Source organism: Jaculus jaculus, chromosome 1 (assembly GCF_020740685.1).
Source record: "Jaculus jaculus isolate mJacJac1 chromosome 1, mJacJac1.mat.Y.cur, whole genome shotgun sequence".
Lineage (NCBI taxonomy): Eukaryota > Metazoa > Chordata > Mammalia > Rodentia > Dipodidae > Jaculus > Jaculus jaculus.
In genome coordinates, this window is record NC_059102.1 from 182,160,508 (window position 1) to 182,177,034 (window position 16,527).

At 43.3% G+C, this 16,527-nt stretch overlaps 2 protein-coding genes across 6 annotated transcripts in view; one reads left to right on the forward strand and one right to left on the reverse strand.

The window, feature by feature from the left end:
* Ext2 (exostosin glycosyltransferase 2) overlaps positions 1-16,527 on the reverse strand; it is a 204,339-nt gene that overhangs the window by 138,765 nt on the left and 49,047 nt on the right. The gene's annotated exons all lie outside the window — the stretch shown is intronic.
* On the forward strand, positions 5,498-6,832 carry LOC105943935 (cyclic GMP-AMP synthase-like). The gene has a single exon (XM_045130857.1). It carries the CDS (start codon positions 5,498-5,500, stop codon positions 6,830-6,832), a length of 1,335 nt encoding a protein of 444 aa, XP_044986792.1.

A 16,527-nucleotide genomic window follows, 5' to 3' on the forward strand; every position in this document is an offset into this window, starting at 1 on the left:
AGATCTTTGTATCTAAGTTCATCAAGGAAACAGGCCTGTAGTTTTCTTGTGGCATCTCCCTGGTTTTGGAATTAGGGTGATACAAGCTTCATAGAAAAAGTTGGGGAGCTTTCCCTGTTCTCCAATTGTGTGGCACAGTTTGAGAAAGATTGGTTTCAGGTCTTCCATGAAGGTTTGATAGAATTCAGCTGAGAAGCCATCTGGTTCTGGGCTCTTCTTTTTGGGGAGGTTTTTTATTACCTTTTCAATCTCGATGGGTATGACAGGTTTGTTTAGAAGATTAATCTACTCTGAGTTTAGCTTTGGTAGATAGTATGTGTCCAGGAACTTATCCATTTCCTCCATATTATCCAGTTTTGTAGAGCAGAGGTTTTGAAATAAGTCCTGATGATTCTCCCAATTCACTTATGTCTGTTGTGATCTCTCCCTTTTCATTTCGAATTTTGTTAATTTGAAGGGTCTCTTTTTTTCGCTTGATCAAATTGCCCAGGGGTTTGTCAATCTTGTCCCCCCCCCCCAAAGAACCAGCTCTACTCTCCGTTGGAGAATCTGCTTCTCTTTTTCAGATACACACAGATCCTAAAGAGACCACCCTATCATACCTCAAAAGGGCCCCAGCTAAAACTAAGAATAATTGACAAAACAAGCAAGAATGCTGCTTTCTTGGTGAACCGGGTACCAGCACAAGGGTGAAGGAGATAGACACAGAGAACACTCAACTCCTACCAAACCAGATATCCAGAGACACAGAGGCTCCCAAAACCTCATTACTGAAGCAGACCTAAAATGGACCCAACATGGCTCAGGGAAACTTGAGGAAGAGGAGGCGGAAAGAATATCAGAGCCATGCATTGAGTCATGATACACAGAGACATTTCCTACCCATAACTGATGGCTAACCCCACAATATACGACCCATTTACCCCAACAAGAAGGGTCCCTGTGGAGGGGCGAGGACAGGGAAGAGGCCAACAATGGTAAACTTGGTAAACTTTACTGTATTCACTGAGTATAAAACTAACTTTAAAAATGAAATAAATAACATCAAACACATACATATAATGTTATGTTGTTGTGATTAGTGACATAAGATAGACCCAAGTGAATAATATTGAGGGCAGTGGGCAGAGTCACCTCACAAACTCTGACCCAGTTGTTTTCCCACACCGTGCAGCAGGGTAGTACTTAAAGTATGCTTCTTCTCTGACTCCTGCCCCCTTTCTGGCCCTACACTACTCCTACCGCTTATCCCTGGAAAGTAGCAAAGGACAGATTATGAAAAATGGCTCGGGGTAGAATTCACAATGAAGAGCAAAACTCTTTCTCAACTGAGCCACTGACTGAAAACCAACAGATTTAGCTCTTCGGCCTCATACAAGCTCAACTGTGACTTTCCAAGCCATATGATGAAGACCCAACCCATGGTACCCAAGGACATGACAGTATTTGGAGAATGACCCTTCAAAGAGATGATAAGATTTAAATGAGTTGTCAGGGTGGGCTCTAATCCAAGAAGAGAGGATTTGGACTCAGAAGTGCAGGAGCTCAGAGGGCAGGTGGCCATCAGTGAAGTGAACCGAGGAGCAGCCACAGAGAATAAAACACCATCAGTACCTTCATCCTGGACTTGGGCTGCCAGACTGTGGGAAATATAATGCTGGTGTTTAAGCCCCCTAATCTGTGGTATTCTGTATGGAAGCCCCAGTTCACTAATAGAACATAAAAAGATAGATAATACACTGACAGATACTTCCTGTGTTGAGTTGTTACCACTGAACAAGTCCATTGCTTGTACAGCTCTGAAATATATATAGCATATTACCAGAAGTGGGCATTTAAAAATATTTCAGATGATTACAATAATTTAAAGTGTACTCTAAGAAAAACAGAGCTTGGAATACATCCCTGATACCAAAAACTTAAAACAGTGGTAGTCATGAGCCCTTGGGGTGTAACATCTGCTGTTGTCTTGCCAAATGTATATACTATGCTTATCAAACTGCCCAGTAAGCACTTCTCTTAATGTTCACACCCTTATATTAATGCTACTCTCACTTTTGGTAGAGAATCTTCTCTTTTCAGATGGCAGTGACCTTGGGACGACTCAGAAGGTATCATAGTGATAGAAAGAAATGACCGTAGTGCTCAGTACTGAAATACCTCTATCATACCTTCCAAGGTTCAGGGTCTAATGTGGAAGAGGTGGCGGAAAGAATGTAAGAGCCAAAGGAAGGGCAGGACTCCATACAACATGCTCCCTCCAGACACAAAATGGCCTGGATATACATGGCCTTACAGTGCCTGACCCTACCTGCATAAGACCATCATAAGAAGACAAAAAGATCATGACACCAAAAGTAAAAGAGAGACTGATTGAGATGGGGAGGGGGTATGATGGAGAATGGAGTTTCAAAGGGATAAGTGGGGGGAAGGAGGGTATTACCATGGGGTATTTTTTATAATCATGGAAGTTGTTAATAAATAAATAAAAAGAAAAACAGGACTTCCAGTTAAGATGGCAGCGTAGGTACCATGCCAAAGCAGCCTAGGGGGGAAAAAGACCAAAAAAACTCAACAAAATACACACTTTTACTAAAAAGTGAGGTGTATAGGAAATTGAAGTGGCAGTGGAGAAGTAGAAGAGATGCAGAGCATCCAGAGCCCGCACAGTTCAGCAAAAGCGGCCCCGGCAGCTCCGCCAACTGCGGCGGCGGGTGCACCAGAAAGTCACCAGACTCGGCTCCAGCTGCAGGAAAAGCCAGTTGCAGGAGCTTCCATTCACACCAGCGCTCTCTGCAACTCAGGAAACATGAAGGGAGAGCAGCAGTGAGCAACAGAGGAGTAGACCATGAGGTAGAAGAACACGTGGAACAGCGAGAGAACCAGAGCAGCTGCGGCTCCCTCCCCTCCCCCCCACCGCCTGAGCCTAGCTCCAGCAAACAGAGCAGCGTCCTGGGACCCGGCCACGCCAACTTGAGCCGACAGCGGGACCCAGGCAGGAGCAGAGTTCGGCAGCAACATCAGTGGCTCCGGCACTGGTAACAGCAGCCCCAGCAGCAGCAGATTCAGGAGCGGTAGCAGTGGCAGATCCCGCAGCAGCAGCTTCAGTGGCAGCAGCAGCAGCTTCAGCAGCAGCAGTAGCTCCAGCAATGGCAGCTACAGCAGCAGCAGCAGAGGCAGCAAGAGTGGTGGGCCCAGCAGCAGCTTCAGCAGCAGCAGTTCCAGCAACAGGGGTGCTGATCTGCAGGGCCACAGTTGCCAGGCTTGGTTTGCCCCGCAGGAAAAGCCAGTGCCCAGCTCCAGAAATCAGAGCAGCAGCCCAATGACCTAAACAGCAATTTGACTGAGACCCAAATCATCCAAGGTAACTGGGATTGCACCAGGGAAGGGTCTCACTTGGTCACAAGCTGACTTGGATCCCTCAACAGACCAGAAATCTTAACCTCTTTGTTGATAGAGGATCTGGTTGTTATAATAACTACGCTGGCATACATACTTGGGGCTGTTTTTGATTGCATGTGTACAGTGTTTAGTTAAATTTTAGAACCTACCTATATTTTATTCCACTCAGCCTGCTTGAATACTCCCATAGCAGGGAAACTCAACCCCTAGGAGCACCTTTGTAGATACACTGAGAGTCTTAAGAACCACACCTAACACCTTAAGCTCCTACCCTGAAAATATATAACATCAAATCAATTGATACAGCTAAGAATACACAGCTAGCTAGAAAATCCAAGCTTTAACTTAATCCAAGATGCAAAAATATATACATTATAACACAAGAAACACTAAAAAGCAAGACGATATAAATCCACCTAAAAGTATTAATGCATCAGAAATGTCCTCCAGTGAGAACGAGTTAGAGGAAATGCCTGAGAAAGATTTCAAAAGAATGATTGTACATATGTTCAAAGAGGTCAAAGAACAAATCAAAAGAAACAAGAAATCAAAGAGGAAATCAAAGGAATCAAAGAAGACGCAGGACACCAATTTAATGAAATAAAGAAGGCAATACAAGACATAAATAAGGAAATAGAAATAATAAAGAAAAACCAGTCAGAATTACTAGCCATGAAGAGCACAGTTAATGAAATAAAAAACTCTGTAGAAAATCTCACCAGTAGGATGGATGAGGGAGAGGACAGAATATCTAATCTAGAAGACCAGGTGGCAGATCTAATACAGTCCAACAAGGAGAAAGATAAACTTATAGAAAAGTATGAGTGGGAATTTCAAGATATTCGGGACACTATGAAAAGATCAAATATAAGAATTCAGGGCATAGTAGGAGAATTCCACTCCAAAGGCATAGTAGGCATCTTCAACAAAATCAAAGAAGAAAATTTCCCCCAAATTGGGAAAGAGGTGCCAATGCAGATACAGGAAGCCCCAACCAGACAAAACCTGGAAAGAACCTCTCCTTGCCATATTATAATCACACTTCCAAACACACACACCAAAGAAAAAATATTGAAAGCAGTTAGAGAGAAAAGTCAAGTTACCTACAAAGGCAAGCCCATCAGGATTACAGCAGATTATTCAACACAAACTTTTAAAGCCAGAAGGGCTTGGAGTGATATATTCCAAGTTCTGAAAGATAACAACTGCCAACCAAGGTTACTTTATCCTGCAAAGCTATCCATTCAAATAGACGGAGAAATAAAGATATTCCATGACAAAGGCAGGTTAAAGGAGTATTTGAAGACAAAACCAGCTCTACAGAAAATATTTGATAGAATCCTCCATGCTGAAGAAAAGGAAAAGCACACATATAAGGAACCTAGAAAAAACAAGCAATACTCAAATACTAGTTAACACAAGAAAGCACAGGTAAAACCGGAACCACAAAAAAAAAAAAAAAAGGCAAACATAAATACACACCTTTCAATAATATCTGTTAATATCAACAGCCTCAATGCCCCAACAAAAAGACATAGGTTTGTAGACTGGGTTAAAAAGCAGGATACTACAGCCGGGTGTGGTGGCGTACACCTTTAATCCCAGCACTCGGGAGGCAGAGGTAGGAGGATTGCCATGAGTTCAAAGCCACCCTGAGATGACAGAGTTAATTCCAGGTCAGCCTGGACCAGAGTGAGACCCTACCTCGAAAAACAAACAAACAAAAAAAAAAAAAGCAGGATCCTACAATTTGTTGTCTCCAAAAAGAAAAATAGAGCTTGGGCTGCAGAGATGGCTTAGCAGTTAAGGCACATGCCTGCAAAGCTTAAGGACCCAGGTTCAATTTTCCAGGTCTCACATAAGCCAGATACACATGGTAGCGCATGTGTCTGGAGTCATCTGCAGTGGCTAGAGACCCTGACGCACCCATTTTCTCTTTCTCTTTCTCTTTCAATAAATAAATAAATCGTTTAAAAAAAAAAAAAGAAAAGAGGTCTTCCGCCTTTGCCCCAGAGTTTTAAGTTTCATTTCCAGCCATCTCCGCGCATTCCTCTTTCGCCCATGTCCACTCTTTAGGGGAGCCAAGGATATCAGCATGGACCCTGGACACAGGAAGGCGACCTGGAGAACCTCGAAGGCGGGAGCCATCACCAGCTATATCTCGGAGGTGGCCTCGAGGAGCTCCCGACCCGAGCCCAACAGGAGTCGAGCTCCTTTGCGGGGACGTTCGAGCCGAGGCGGGCCGGCCAGGACGCCTGACCAGGGAACAGCGCCAAGGAACCCCAGGTTCAGAAGCCGCAGGGCGGTGCGCGCCCCGGGAAGCCGTGCATATGCAGGAATGACGCGCGGCTCCCCACGCCCCCAGGGATGCGCACGGCCCGGGGTCGGGAGTCTCCGGCGCTCCGAGGTGGTGAACCGGGTCGTGGACCGCCTGTTGCGGAGAATGCAGAGCTGCGAGTCGGAGTTCAAGGGCATCGCGCTGCTCAACACCGGCAGCTACTACGAGCACGTGAAGATTTCTGCACCTAATCAATTTGATGTCATGTTTAAACTGGAAGTCCCCAGAATACAGGTTGAAGAATACTGCGATACAGGTGCTTATTATTTTGTGAAGTTCAAAAGAAATCCCAAAGCAAACCCTCTGATCCGGTTTGTAGAAGAGGAAATATCAGCTTCTAAGATGTTGTTAAAATTTAGGAAAATCATTAAGGAAGAAATTAAAAATATTGGAGAAACAGATGTCAGTGTGGAGAAGAAAAGGCCAGGGAGCCCTGCTGTAACCCTTCTCATTAGAAAGCCTGAAGAAATATCTGTCGATATAATCCTGGCTCTAGAGTCAAAGAGCAGCTGGCCTGCTAGCACTCAGGAAGGCCTGCCGGTTCAAAGTTGGCTTGGAACAAAAGTTAGGAACAAACTAAGACAAGAGCCATTTTACCTTGTACCCAAGCATGCAAAAGAAGGAAATGTTTTTCAAGAAGAGACCTGGCGACTGTCTTTCTCTCACATTGAAAAAAATATTTTGACTAATCATGGGACATCTAAAACATGTTGTGAAACAGATGGAGTAAAATGTTGCAGGAAAGACTGCTTAAAACTAATGAAATACCTTTTGGAACAGCTGAAAAAGAATTTTAAAGACAGAAAAGAAATGGATAAATTCTGTTCTTACTATGTTAAGACTGCCTTCTTTCACATGTGTAGTAGAAACCCAATGGATAGTTACTGGGACCCCAGAGACCTGAGCCTCTGCTTTGATGATTGTGTCACATACTTTCTTCAATGCCTCAGGGTTGAAATACTGAAGCATTATTTTATTCCTAAATTCAACCTTTTCTCTCAAGACAAAATTGACAAAACAAGTAAAGAATTTCTGTCAAAGCAAACTGGATATGAAAGAAATAATGGAATTCCAATTTTTGGCAAATTTTAAATGTATATTTTCAAAAAGAATGAAGAATGAAAGTGATCAAGACCAGGCTTAGTGGCACATGCCTATAGTCCCAACACTCAGGAGATAGAAGCAGGAGGATCAGGAGTTTAAGGTCTTGTCTATATAATGAGTTCAAGGCCAGCCTGGGATACTTGTGACCATATCTCAAAACAAAGCAAAGCACAAAAAAGAGAATGTGATTCCATAATGCCATGTGTGATGGAGGTTTGCTTATAATCTCAGCACTGGAGTATGAGGCTACAGACTCGGATATGAGGACTGTCAAGATTTCAAGTCCAGCTTGGGCTAAAGTGTAAGACCTTGCCTCCTGAAACTGAACAAACAACAAAGAAAAAAAACGTGACTGATGGGACTAGAGAAATGGTTCAGGAGTTAAAGGTGCTTGCTTGCTTGCAAAGACTGATGGGACTAGAGAAATGGTTCAGGAGTTAAAGGTGCTTGCTTGCTTGCAAAGCGTGTAGGCTTGGTTTCAATTCCCTAGTACCTATGTGAAGCCAGATACACCAAATGGGGTCTCTCGCTCTCCCTCTATTTCTCTGCTTACAAATAAATACAATTTTTTTTTTTAAGCGTTGGAGAGATGTCTTAGCAGTGAAGGCACTTGCCTATGAAGTTGAAGGGCCCAGGTTCAATTCCTCAGAACCCATGTAAGCCAGATGCACATGGTGGCACATGTGGAGTTTATAGTGGCTAGAGGTCTTCCTGTGCCTACTATCTATCTGCCTCTCTGTCTCTGTGAAGTAAATAAAATTAAAAAAAAAAAAAAAAGAAAGAAAGAAAAGAAAAGATGCCACCAGGCGTGATGGCGCACGCCTTTAATCCCAGCACTCAGGAGGCAGAGAGGTAGGAGGATCGCTGTGAGTTCAAGGCCACCCTGAGACTACACAGTGAATTCTGGGTCAGCCTGAACTACAGTGAGACCCTACCTCAAAAAACAAAACCAAACCAAACAAACAAACAAAAAACAGAGTTTATCCCAGCACTTGGGATAGGAGGACTGAGGCCAGCCTGGGCTACAGAGTGAGTTTTAGGTTAGCTTGGGTTAGAGTGAGACCCTACCTCAATAAATAAATAAAAACATAAAATAGAGCTTCATAAATAAACTTCATACTTTTAATTTTTTTTTAATTGATTTGAGAGAGACACAGAGGCAGAGAGAGACAGAGGTAGAACAAGAAAGAGAATGGGCACGCCAGGGCCTACAGCTTTTGCAAACAAACTCTAGACACATGTGTCATGTTGTGCATCTGGCTTATGTGGGTCCTGGGGAATTGAACCTAGGTCCTTTGGCTTTGCAAGTAAGTGCCTTAACCACTAAGCCATTTATCCAGCCTAGCTTCATGTCGGTTTTTTTTTTTAATCACAGGCCACATACTCACCCTCTGACATTTGATTCCTTCTTTTTAGGAGTGAGAATGACAGCTACCTTGTTGGGTTTCATGAATAAGTACCCAATACAGTAGCAGACACCGGAGCTAACAGAAATTTCCATTCTCCTCTATCCATAACAACTGGGAAGAATGAGCTCATGACTATACCCAGAACAAGTAAGGGGTGAAGTCAGACACACCTCCTGTGATGTCTGGACACTTATTACAATAGAGCCTGTGCTCTGAAGCAGAAACAGCCTGCTATACTGCCCTCTCTGCCAAAGACCATGTTATTATCAAATGTATACTATGTGCGTGAAGTCGAGAAAAGCAAAAGGCCTCTATGGAGGGCCCACCTTTGAGGACTTCACCTAAACTAAAGGCATCATGATTAGGAGATCCAAGTATTTTTTTCTCTACCCAATACTTTCAGGATGACAAGTCTAAACTAAGCTGAAGTCATGCAATACCCGTGGATCCCTGGACTGGCCTCTACATACCAAAGCTTTGACTCTTACTCTGCTGGAAAGAACTGACCGATAAGAGAGGACAACCATGCTCTCTGTGTCCCCTGGCAAGATCCAGTTGTTTTTGAAAGCAGAATGGACTAGAGAAGGCATGGGAAGTGCAGTGGGGCTGGCTGACAACTAGAGCTTGTTGGATGTGACAGGATGATGCCAGCTTCACAACAGTGATGCTCCCTATACTGAAGATGGCTTCTAGCTGCATGGCTTGGCTGTATCCAAACCAGAAACCTTTCAAAAGTAAATGCTACTTGGGGAAAGTTGGAAGAAAGGAGGGTAAAAGAACCAAAGGTAAGGGAGGAGTTTGTGAATACTCTTTGGCAAAATTCCAAGGTTGTGACCTCCTGTCCCATGGGAACCAAAAAAGGGGTTGAGGAAGAAAAGGGGGAAGGTTGAGTTGTGTTTCTTGACATGTGACAGACAGCTACTGAAATAGAAAGCTACAGGTTTCAAGTCTCAGGGGTATCACCTTCAAATATGTCAATGTTCTTAGGGTAGATCAGTTTTCCCAACTGTGGAGACCCTGCTGTGAGGCGAGGTCCTAAGCAAAACACAAGCCCTTACTGGGAGCCTTTGAGGAGGCAGGAGCCATGAGGAGTTCAAAGACAAGGCTGGCCAGTGGCCTGCACCTCCAAGAGCCACAGGGGTGAAAGGTTACTAAAGCAGGAGCCACTGACCAATAAAACTGTGTTTGGTCAACCTTCTCAACAAAGAGACTAGAGACTGGATTGTGCCTGCTCAGTTTTCTGATTTACCCCACCTCTGAATCCCACTGTTCCTGGGGCCAGAGCGGGAGCTTCTTCGAGGGCTTACCACTGCCCAGCCCTCTCCTGACTGGCTCCATGAAAGAGCTGAAAGATGGGCTGGAAACCTTTAATCAAGGTCTGTCATCAAAAATAAATAAATAAGAGCACAACCTGGGTTAAACAGATATAAAGGAATCTGCCGAAGAGTTTCCATATTCACTACGCTAAATCCTGAAGAAAGCATATTATTTGTTAGACTAGAAAATGCAAATATAAAACAAACCTTACTCCAGCCAAGCCCATTTGAAAGACCTGCCCCTTTTAATTAAAACACACATGCAGATCCACCATGCAAAGGGACTCAAGAGACAGAACTTGAAAGCTTGCTACCACATAAGGTCTCTCCTATTCTCCTTAGCAAACAGCAGTTCTGAACAGTGGCAAGGAGACAGTCCTTGGCAGATCCTTTTTCTTGGAATGAACAAGTACTCAGCAAGCAGGTTGCTCCACAGCCCTTTCCACTGACAATACACATTCCCAGAACAACAGGACTGAGATTCCATGGTGCAATTCCCTGTATCACCTATCACCAGACCACGGACTTGAGGGCTAGGAGTCCTCTATGGGTGTAGCGTGACTTAGGCACTTCTGCTGGGATCCAGAGGAAAAGCCCAACATGCTTTCCCAAGTGGGAGTCTAAGCAGAGTGCTGGTGGAAGAGCTCACTTTCCAACCCCACTCACTTAAGGGGTGACATGAATTTACTGAGAAAGAAAGAAAAACTATACCACCAAAATAGTTCTGAAATAGGGCTGGAGAGATGGCTTAGCGGTTAAGCGCTTGCCTGTGAAGCCTAAGGACCCCGGTTTGAGGCTTGGTTCCCCAGGTCCCACGTTAGCCAGATGCACAAGGGGGTGCACGCGTCTGGAGTTCGTTTGCAGTGGCTGGAAGCCCTGGCGCGCCCATTCTCTCTCTCTCCCTCTGTCTTTCTCTCTATGTCTGTCGCTCTCAAATAAATAAATAAATAAAATGAACAAAAAAAAAATTTAAAGCGTGCATCACCACGCCTGGCTTTATTAAAAAAAAAAATAGTTCTGAAATAAATAAATAAACAGCCAATCAACCCAGGGAGCCAGAGATATCTACAATGAAGACTATGAGACACTGAAAAAAATTCAATGACAGGGGCATATTATAGTATCATTATACTAAATTATGCAAATAAAGTAGCTTTTTTTATTGTAATGAAGTGGATTTATTTTTAAAGAAGACTATATAATTCGACATTAAGAGAGATTTTAAAAAGACCCACAGGATTTAAACTGACAAATACAAAAATGATTGGCTAAAGTATGCAAAAATATATTTCCAAGTCCTCAAGAAAAGTGTAATTTAAGTACAGCACAGCAACTAAAGTGGCTTATTTTTAAATAGATTTAACTCTTATTGAAGACTTGAAAGCATACCAAAGAGCAACACTTGATAATTTACATTTTTTTTTTTTTTTTTTTTTGTAAATCTAGATATTAGGCTGGAGAGATTGTTTAGCATTTGCCTGCAAAGCCAAAGGACCCAGGTTTGATTCCCCAGGACTCACCTAAGCCAGATGCACAAGGTGGCACATGCATCTGGAGTTTCTTTGCAGTGGCTAGAAGGTCTGGTGTACCCATTCTCTCTCCCTCTCTCTCTCTCTCTCTCAAATGAGTATATAAATAATAAAATTAAAATTTTTAAAACTCTAGATATTTTTTTCTAAGTATGTATATAATAAATTCACAGAATCTAAACTGGCATTTCCTACAAGCAAGGAATTCTCAGGAATCCTTAGAAAATAATTTACTCTGTGGGACACCAGCCCAAAGACTAAGACAATTCTTATATAAGTTGTAAATTAATATTAAGCACCTTTATTAGGGCGGTCATTTCCTAAAGCAAAGCCCATGCTGAGGACTCACTATGAAGGACTAGCCCATGGCTAGCTTTAGCAGTAGCTCTCACCAGAGCCTAAGGAGGAAATGGTGGCTGCTCCACCTACCCTTGCCTGGAAAGAGTGTTAGTGATCACATATTTACAAGTTCAATGTGCTTCAACTATTTGGTGTTACAATTATTACATAATTACAAATTGAACTTCTTAACTAATTATAGGATATTAATTTTGCTATCAAAAAAAAAAGGTAGAGGGGCTGGGGAGATGGCTTAGCGGTTAAGCACTTGCCTGTGAAGCCCAAGGACCCTGGTTCGAGGCTCGATTCCCCAGGACCCATGTTAGCCAGATGCACAAGGGAGTATATGCGTCTGGAGTCCATTTGCAGTAGCTGGAGGTCCTGGCGTGCCCATTCTCTCTCTCTCTGCCTCTTTCTCTGTCTGACACTCTCAGATAAATAAATAAAAATAGACAAAATTTTAAAAAAAAAAAGGTAGAAAAGGAATTCGACCATTTTGGAGTCTGAGTCATCTCATTTTATTTATTTGTTCATGAGGTTTTTGTATGTAACTACTCTCCCTATAGAAGCTATATGAATAATAAAATGAATCCATATTTTTCTTGTTTGCTCAATGGCAATCCTAAATTAACAGTTACATGTGTTATTCAGACCAAGGTACTACAAAAGCTCTATGCTTTGGCCTCAACCCAGTTTAATGTGAACACTGCAAAACTGCTCATGTTCAAAACTACTTGCAAAAGGAAAAATGATGTGTGACAGAAAGAGGTGCAGGGTAGTTAACAAAAGTGTACTGGAGTTTGCTTATCACCTCTAGCCTCCTCCCATAGCTCTGGTGAGAAGAGATGGAAGGACGAAGGACTGCCCCCCATACCCAGGAAGGCAAGGCTGTACAGCTGAGTGTAGGAGAGTTAGGATGCTTTTCAAAACGCCTGCAAAAACATTCTGGGCAGGAGATGCCAAAGATTTTGAAGCTCCCTTCAAGCCACTGGCTTCCATCCAGGTAATTGCTTTTCCATCCCCTCAGCTCCTGGCTGCAAGAGTTTTCCAGCAAAGAAAGAAGGAAAAGTGGTGAGGGCGAAGGAGAGGCAGCTTCCAGTCCATTCTGTGTAGCAAAGGGCAAAAAGGGCCAGGCATCACAGGCTGACATTTATGGAGGGTCTGGGGTCTCCAAAAGCACTCTGCGAAGATTACTGAGGTGAGCAGTCTAGTCTGCAAGGGCAACACAGGCTGACTCAGGAAAGTGCCTGTAACTTTCCTAACAGTGACGCTGAGGATGCAGAGGTGGGAGCTGGAGATGGCCAGACATGCCAACAGGGATCTTCTGGTCAGATTGCCTTTAGGAAAGAAAAGGCCATTCCAGTTCTCTAGGCTGGCCCACCTCCTGCGTAGAGGAACAGCATGTATCATCATGGGACGGAAGTGGAACCCTGGAAAGTTCTTTTTGCCCCAGCCTCACCCAAGCTGCCTCTCTGCCAATGACCAAAAGCAGCAGGTCAGGCCTACAAAAGTTAATGACCTGGCTAGCCTCTCTACTCCCCCACATCACGGCTCTACCACCCAACCTCTTCTGCCTGGCATTTTCCTTCCATTTTAATATCAGAACTTTCACACGCCTGCCTGAGCTCCTGGACTCAGCAGAAAGGCCCATATAGCTGTCAGCAAACTGATAAGAACTTCCAAATGACTCCGTTGGGCCTCTTTAAAGAGAAGAGCCAAAGCAGCCCATAAAGAAGAGGGCAGGGGCCACGGAGCCAGCCACTCCCGCGCTTCAGCACGGCACTAAAATGAGCCTCAGATTTATGGGAGGGCTTTAGCCCCTGGCCCCAATCATTTGGGGGCTGAGGCTTGTTTCTGCTTTCCAGCAGAACTTCAAATATGAGAGGGAGCCAGTCTAGAGAGAAAGGGCTGGTGGGAAGGAGTCTAGGAGAGCAGAAAGAGAAGAGAAAGAGGCAGCAAGCAGCATGGAAATCCTACAACATATCCTCTCCCCAGCCTGGCATGAACAACCGCTGTTTCCAAAGTCCTGTCAAGTTCCCTTAAAAAGTCTTTATTTGTAGCTCATATCTCTAGACTCTAGTCTTCAGCTCCTCACCATCATCCACATATCAATTCTGATTTTAATTTTCCTCTGTATGTTTATTTTGTCTTTACTTTTTTTTCAAGAAAATCAAGACTTGGCAGAGAACAGTTTAGAAGAGAAGAAAACTCAGTATAAAACCATGTTTCACTGGGAAGGGGGAAAATAACAACACTTAATCCAAATGTGTCACTGGATTAAAACAGAAAGACTAGCTAGGGAATTACTGATTTTTCTCTCCCTAGTCATTTGGATCCTAATAGAAAAACAGAGGTGAATGTCCTACTATGCCAAGATGTAAAAAGTACACTTGAAGCCACAGGGCTAAATCCTGTTTTAAGTTTCGAAGCCCAGAAGCAAATGCATAATACATCCGTGCTGGTAACTTGCTGTGGTTCCTGAAGACCACGCTCCTTACCAGCAGGCTCCTTCCAAAATTCAAATGCAGACCCCCAGGGATCACTCCCAAATGACAGCCAGCACGGAGCAGGAGCAGAATCCACATGTTTTCAATACATGATCTCACTCCATCAATGCAACCACATGGCAGTATCATCAGCCCTGGGCTGAGACAGCAAAACTGAAGCTAGGCAAATTAAATAACTTGCCCAGAGCCATAGAGCTAGTAAGCAGGTAACAGAGCCTAGAATTCAAATTCAGCTCTCTCCAACTCAAAAGCCCTAAGTCCTATGCTTTCTACTACCACATTTTGTGAGCTTTTTGGATTGGGACTCTTAAACTTAAAAAAATACACAAGTAGATTTTACATGGCAATTCAAGATCGATACTTGTTCCTTTACAGTACTAAGGATTAAACTCAAGCCCTTGTGCATGCTAGGCAGGCACTCTACCACTAAGCTATAGCCCCAACCCAGTAACTCAAAACAGAAGCAAAAGTTTCAGGGAAAAAGTTACATTTACAATGTATAATACTCTGATAGATTCTCATTTACTAAACATTAAATGGCAGTGATAACCCACCAAACTGGCTTCACGGGCTACCAAAAATCATAAACTCCAATGTGGAACATGCCACAGCACATTAGGCAAAACAACAAAAAAGCCTCATTAGACTGGGTTCCAACTCATCTCTAACCTCGCAAATCATCAGGACTCCAGGTCATTAGTGAAATTTGAGGAATAAGATGGACAATTTCAAAGTTCTGATTTTCCCGTAATCACTTTAATTACACGACCTTGACCTTCCCTCACACATCTCAGCTCTTGCTTCTTGTTTCTCTCTTCCTTCCAATTCTCCATGAAGTCCCCTGCTGCGGGCACCAGGAGTCCTTTCAGCCCTGGCTGTTCTATGTTTCTCCACTTGAGCCACTGGCCCTCCAATACAGGGCAACCTTCATTGCTCTTCCTCTTCCTCTCACACACTTGCACAGTGGTAAAGCCTCTTTCTCTTCCTGACCCACCCCGCTCTGGGGTGATCCTGATGGCCCTCTGCACCCTTGGCTGTGTGACTTCTCTATTACAGTATTTCTGCCAACAAGATAAGTTCCTTTCTGAAAGACAAGGAGCTGTGCCCCATTCTTTTGATTTCTTTTGATGTGCCAACACAATATACAAAGGGACAACACTGGTACTAAAAGCATATTCATTTGATGGTACACATTATAAAATTAAGAACCCTAGTTTTCCTAAACTTGAAGAATGCTTAAGCAAGCAGCTGTAGAAAAAAAATCAAACCAACAAAACCAGTGTCACCGAAAGAAAGCTGACTCTATGCAAGGAAGTTGTAATACTACCCAGTTTACTTGCAAACAGATAAGACACAAAAGCTGCCAGGGAACCAGCTTTATGGCATCTCCATCTGGACCATGAGGATTTAAGCTCAGAAGCTATACAAAACAACTGCAAATCAGTGCAAACCTTAAAGACGGGAAAATTTATTTACAGGCCCTGGTGCACTATAAATTTGAGACAGTTCTATTAAAATGCTTTTTTTGGCTTCCCATCAGATACTCAGTCAAAGTCTTTTCCCAACAAGGTTCCTAATACCAAAGTTTTTTTTTTTTTTTTAAGTTAAACACACACACACACACACACACACAGAGAGAGAGAGAGAGAGAGAGAGAGAGAGAGAGAGAGAGAGAGAGAGATATCTTCCTTAGGAGTTTCAATTAAATGAGTACTTGTTTATCTGACCTTAAACAATGTTCACTGACTTATCTCCTTCACAGTATGGATTTACACACAGAAAAACTCTAACACAGAGTACATGGACTGCTTTAAAAAAAAAATCATGCAATTTAAAATCTCGAACAAGAAATGCTAGCCATCAACAAGGTTCCCCCATTGGCCACAGGGCCTCACTGTATCAGAACCACTTGAAGAGCTCCAAAAATCCAGACAGCACTTCCTTTGAGGGGAAACAATACAGTAGTGTTTTTTGTTTTTGTCTTTTTTCTTTTCTGGTAGTGCTGAAGACTGAAATCAGGGCCTTGTGTATGCAAGGAGCACGTTCTACCACTGAGCCGAAGTACTTTAAAAACTTTTGAGGCTGGAAATATGGCTTGGTGGTTGAGGTGCTTGCCTGGAGAGCCTAAAGACCTAGGTTCAATTCTCCAGGTCCCACGTAAGCCAGGTGCACATGGTGGTGCATGTATCTGGATTCATTTGCAGTAGTAGCTAGAAGCCCTGACACACCCATTCTCTCTCTCTTTCCCCCTCCCTCCCTCATTCCGTCTCTAATAAATAAATAAACCAAAAAATTTTTAAGGGCTGGAGAGATGGCTTAGTGGTTAAGCACTTGTCTGTGAAGCCTAAGGACCCCGGTTCGAGGCTCAATTCCCCAGGACCCATGTTAGCCAGATGTACAAGGGGGTTCACACATCTGGAGTTCGTTTGCAGTGGCTGGAGGCCCTGGCACTCCCATTCTCGCTCTCTCTCTCTCTGCCTCTTTCTCTGTCTGTCACTCTCAAATAAATAAAAACAAAAAATTTTTTTTAATTTAAATATTTTATTTATTTAAGAGAGGGAGAGAGAGAATAACAATGAGTAT

Excerpts from the sequence above, each read along its gene's own strand:
- LOC105943935 (XM_045130857.1), top strand. The coding sequence starts at position 5,498 with ATGGACCCTGGACACAGGAAGGCGACCTGGAGAACCTCGAAGGCGGGA.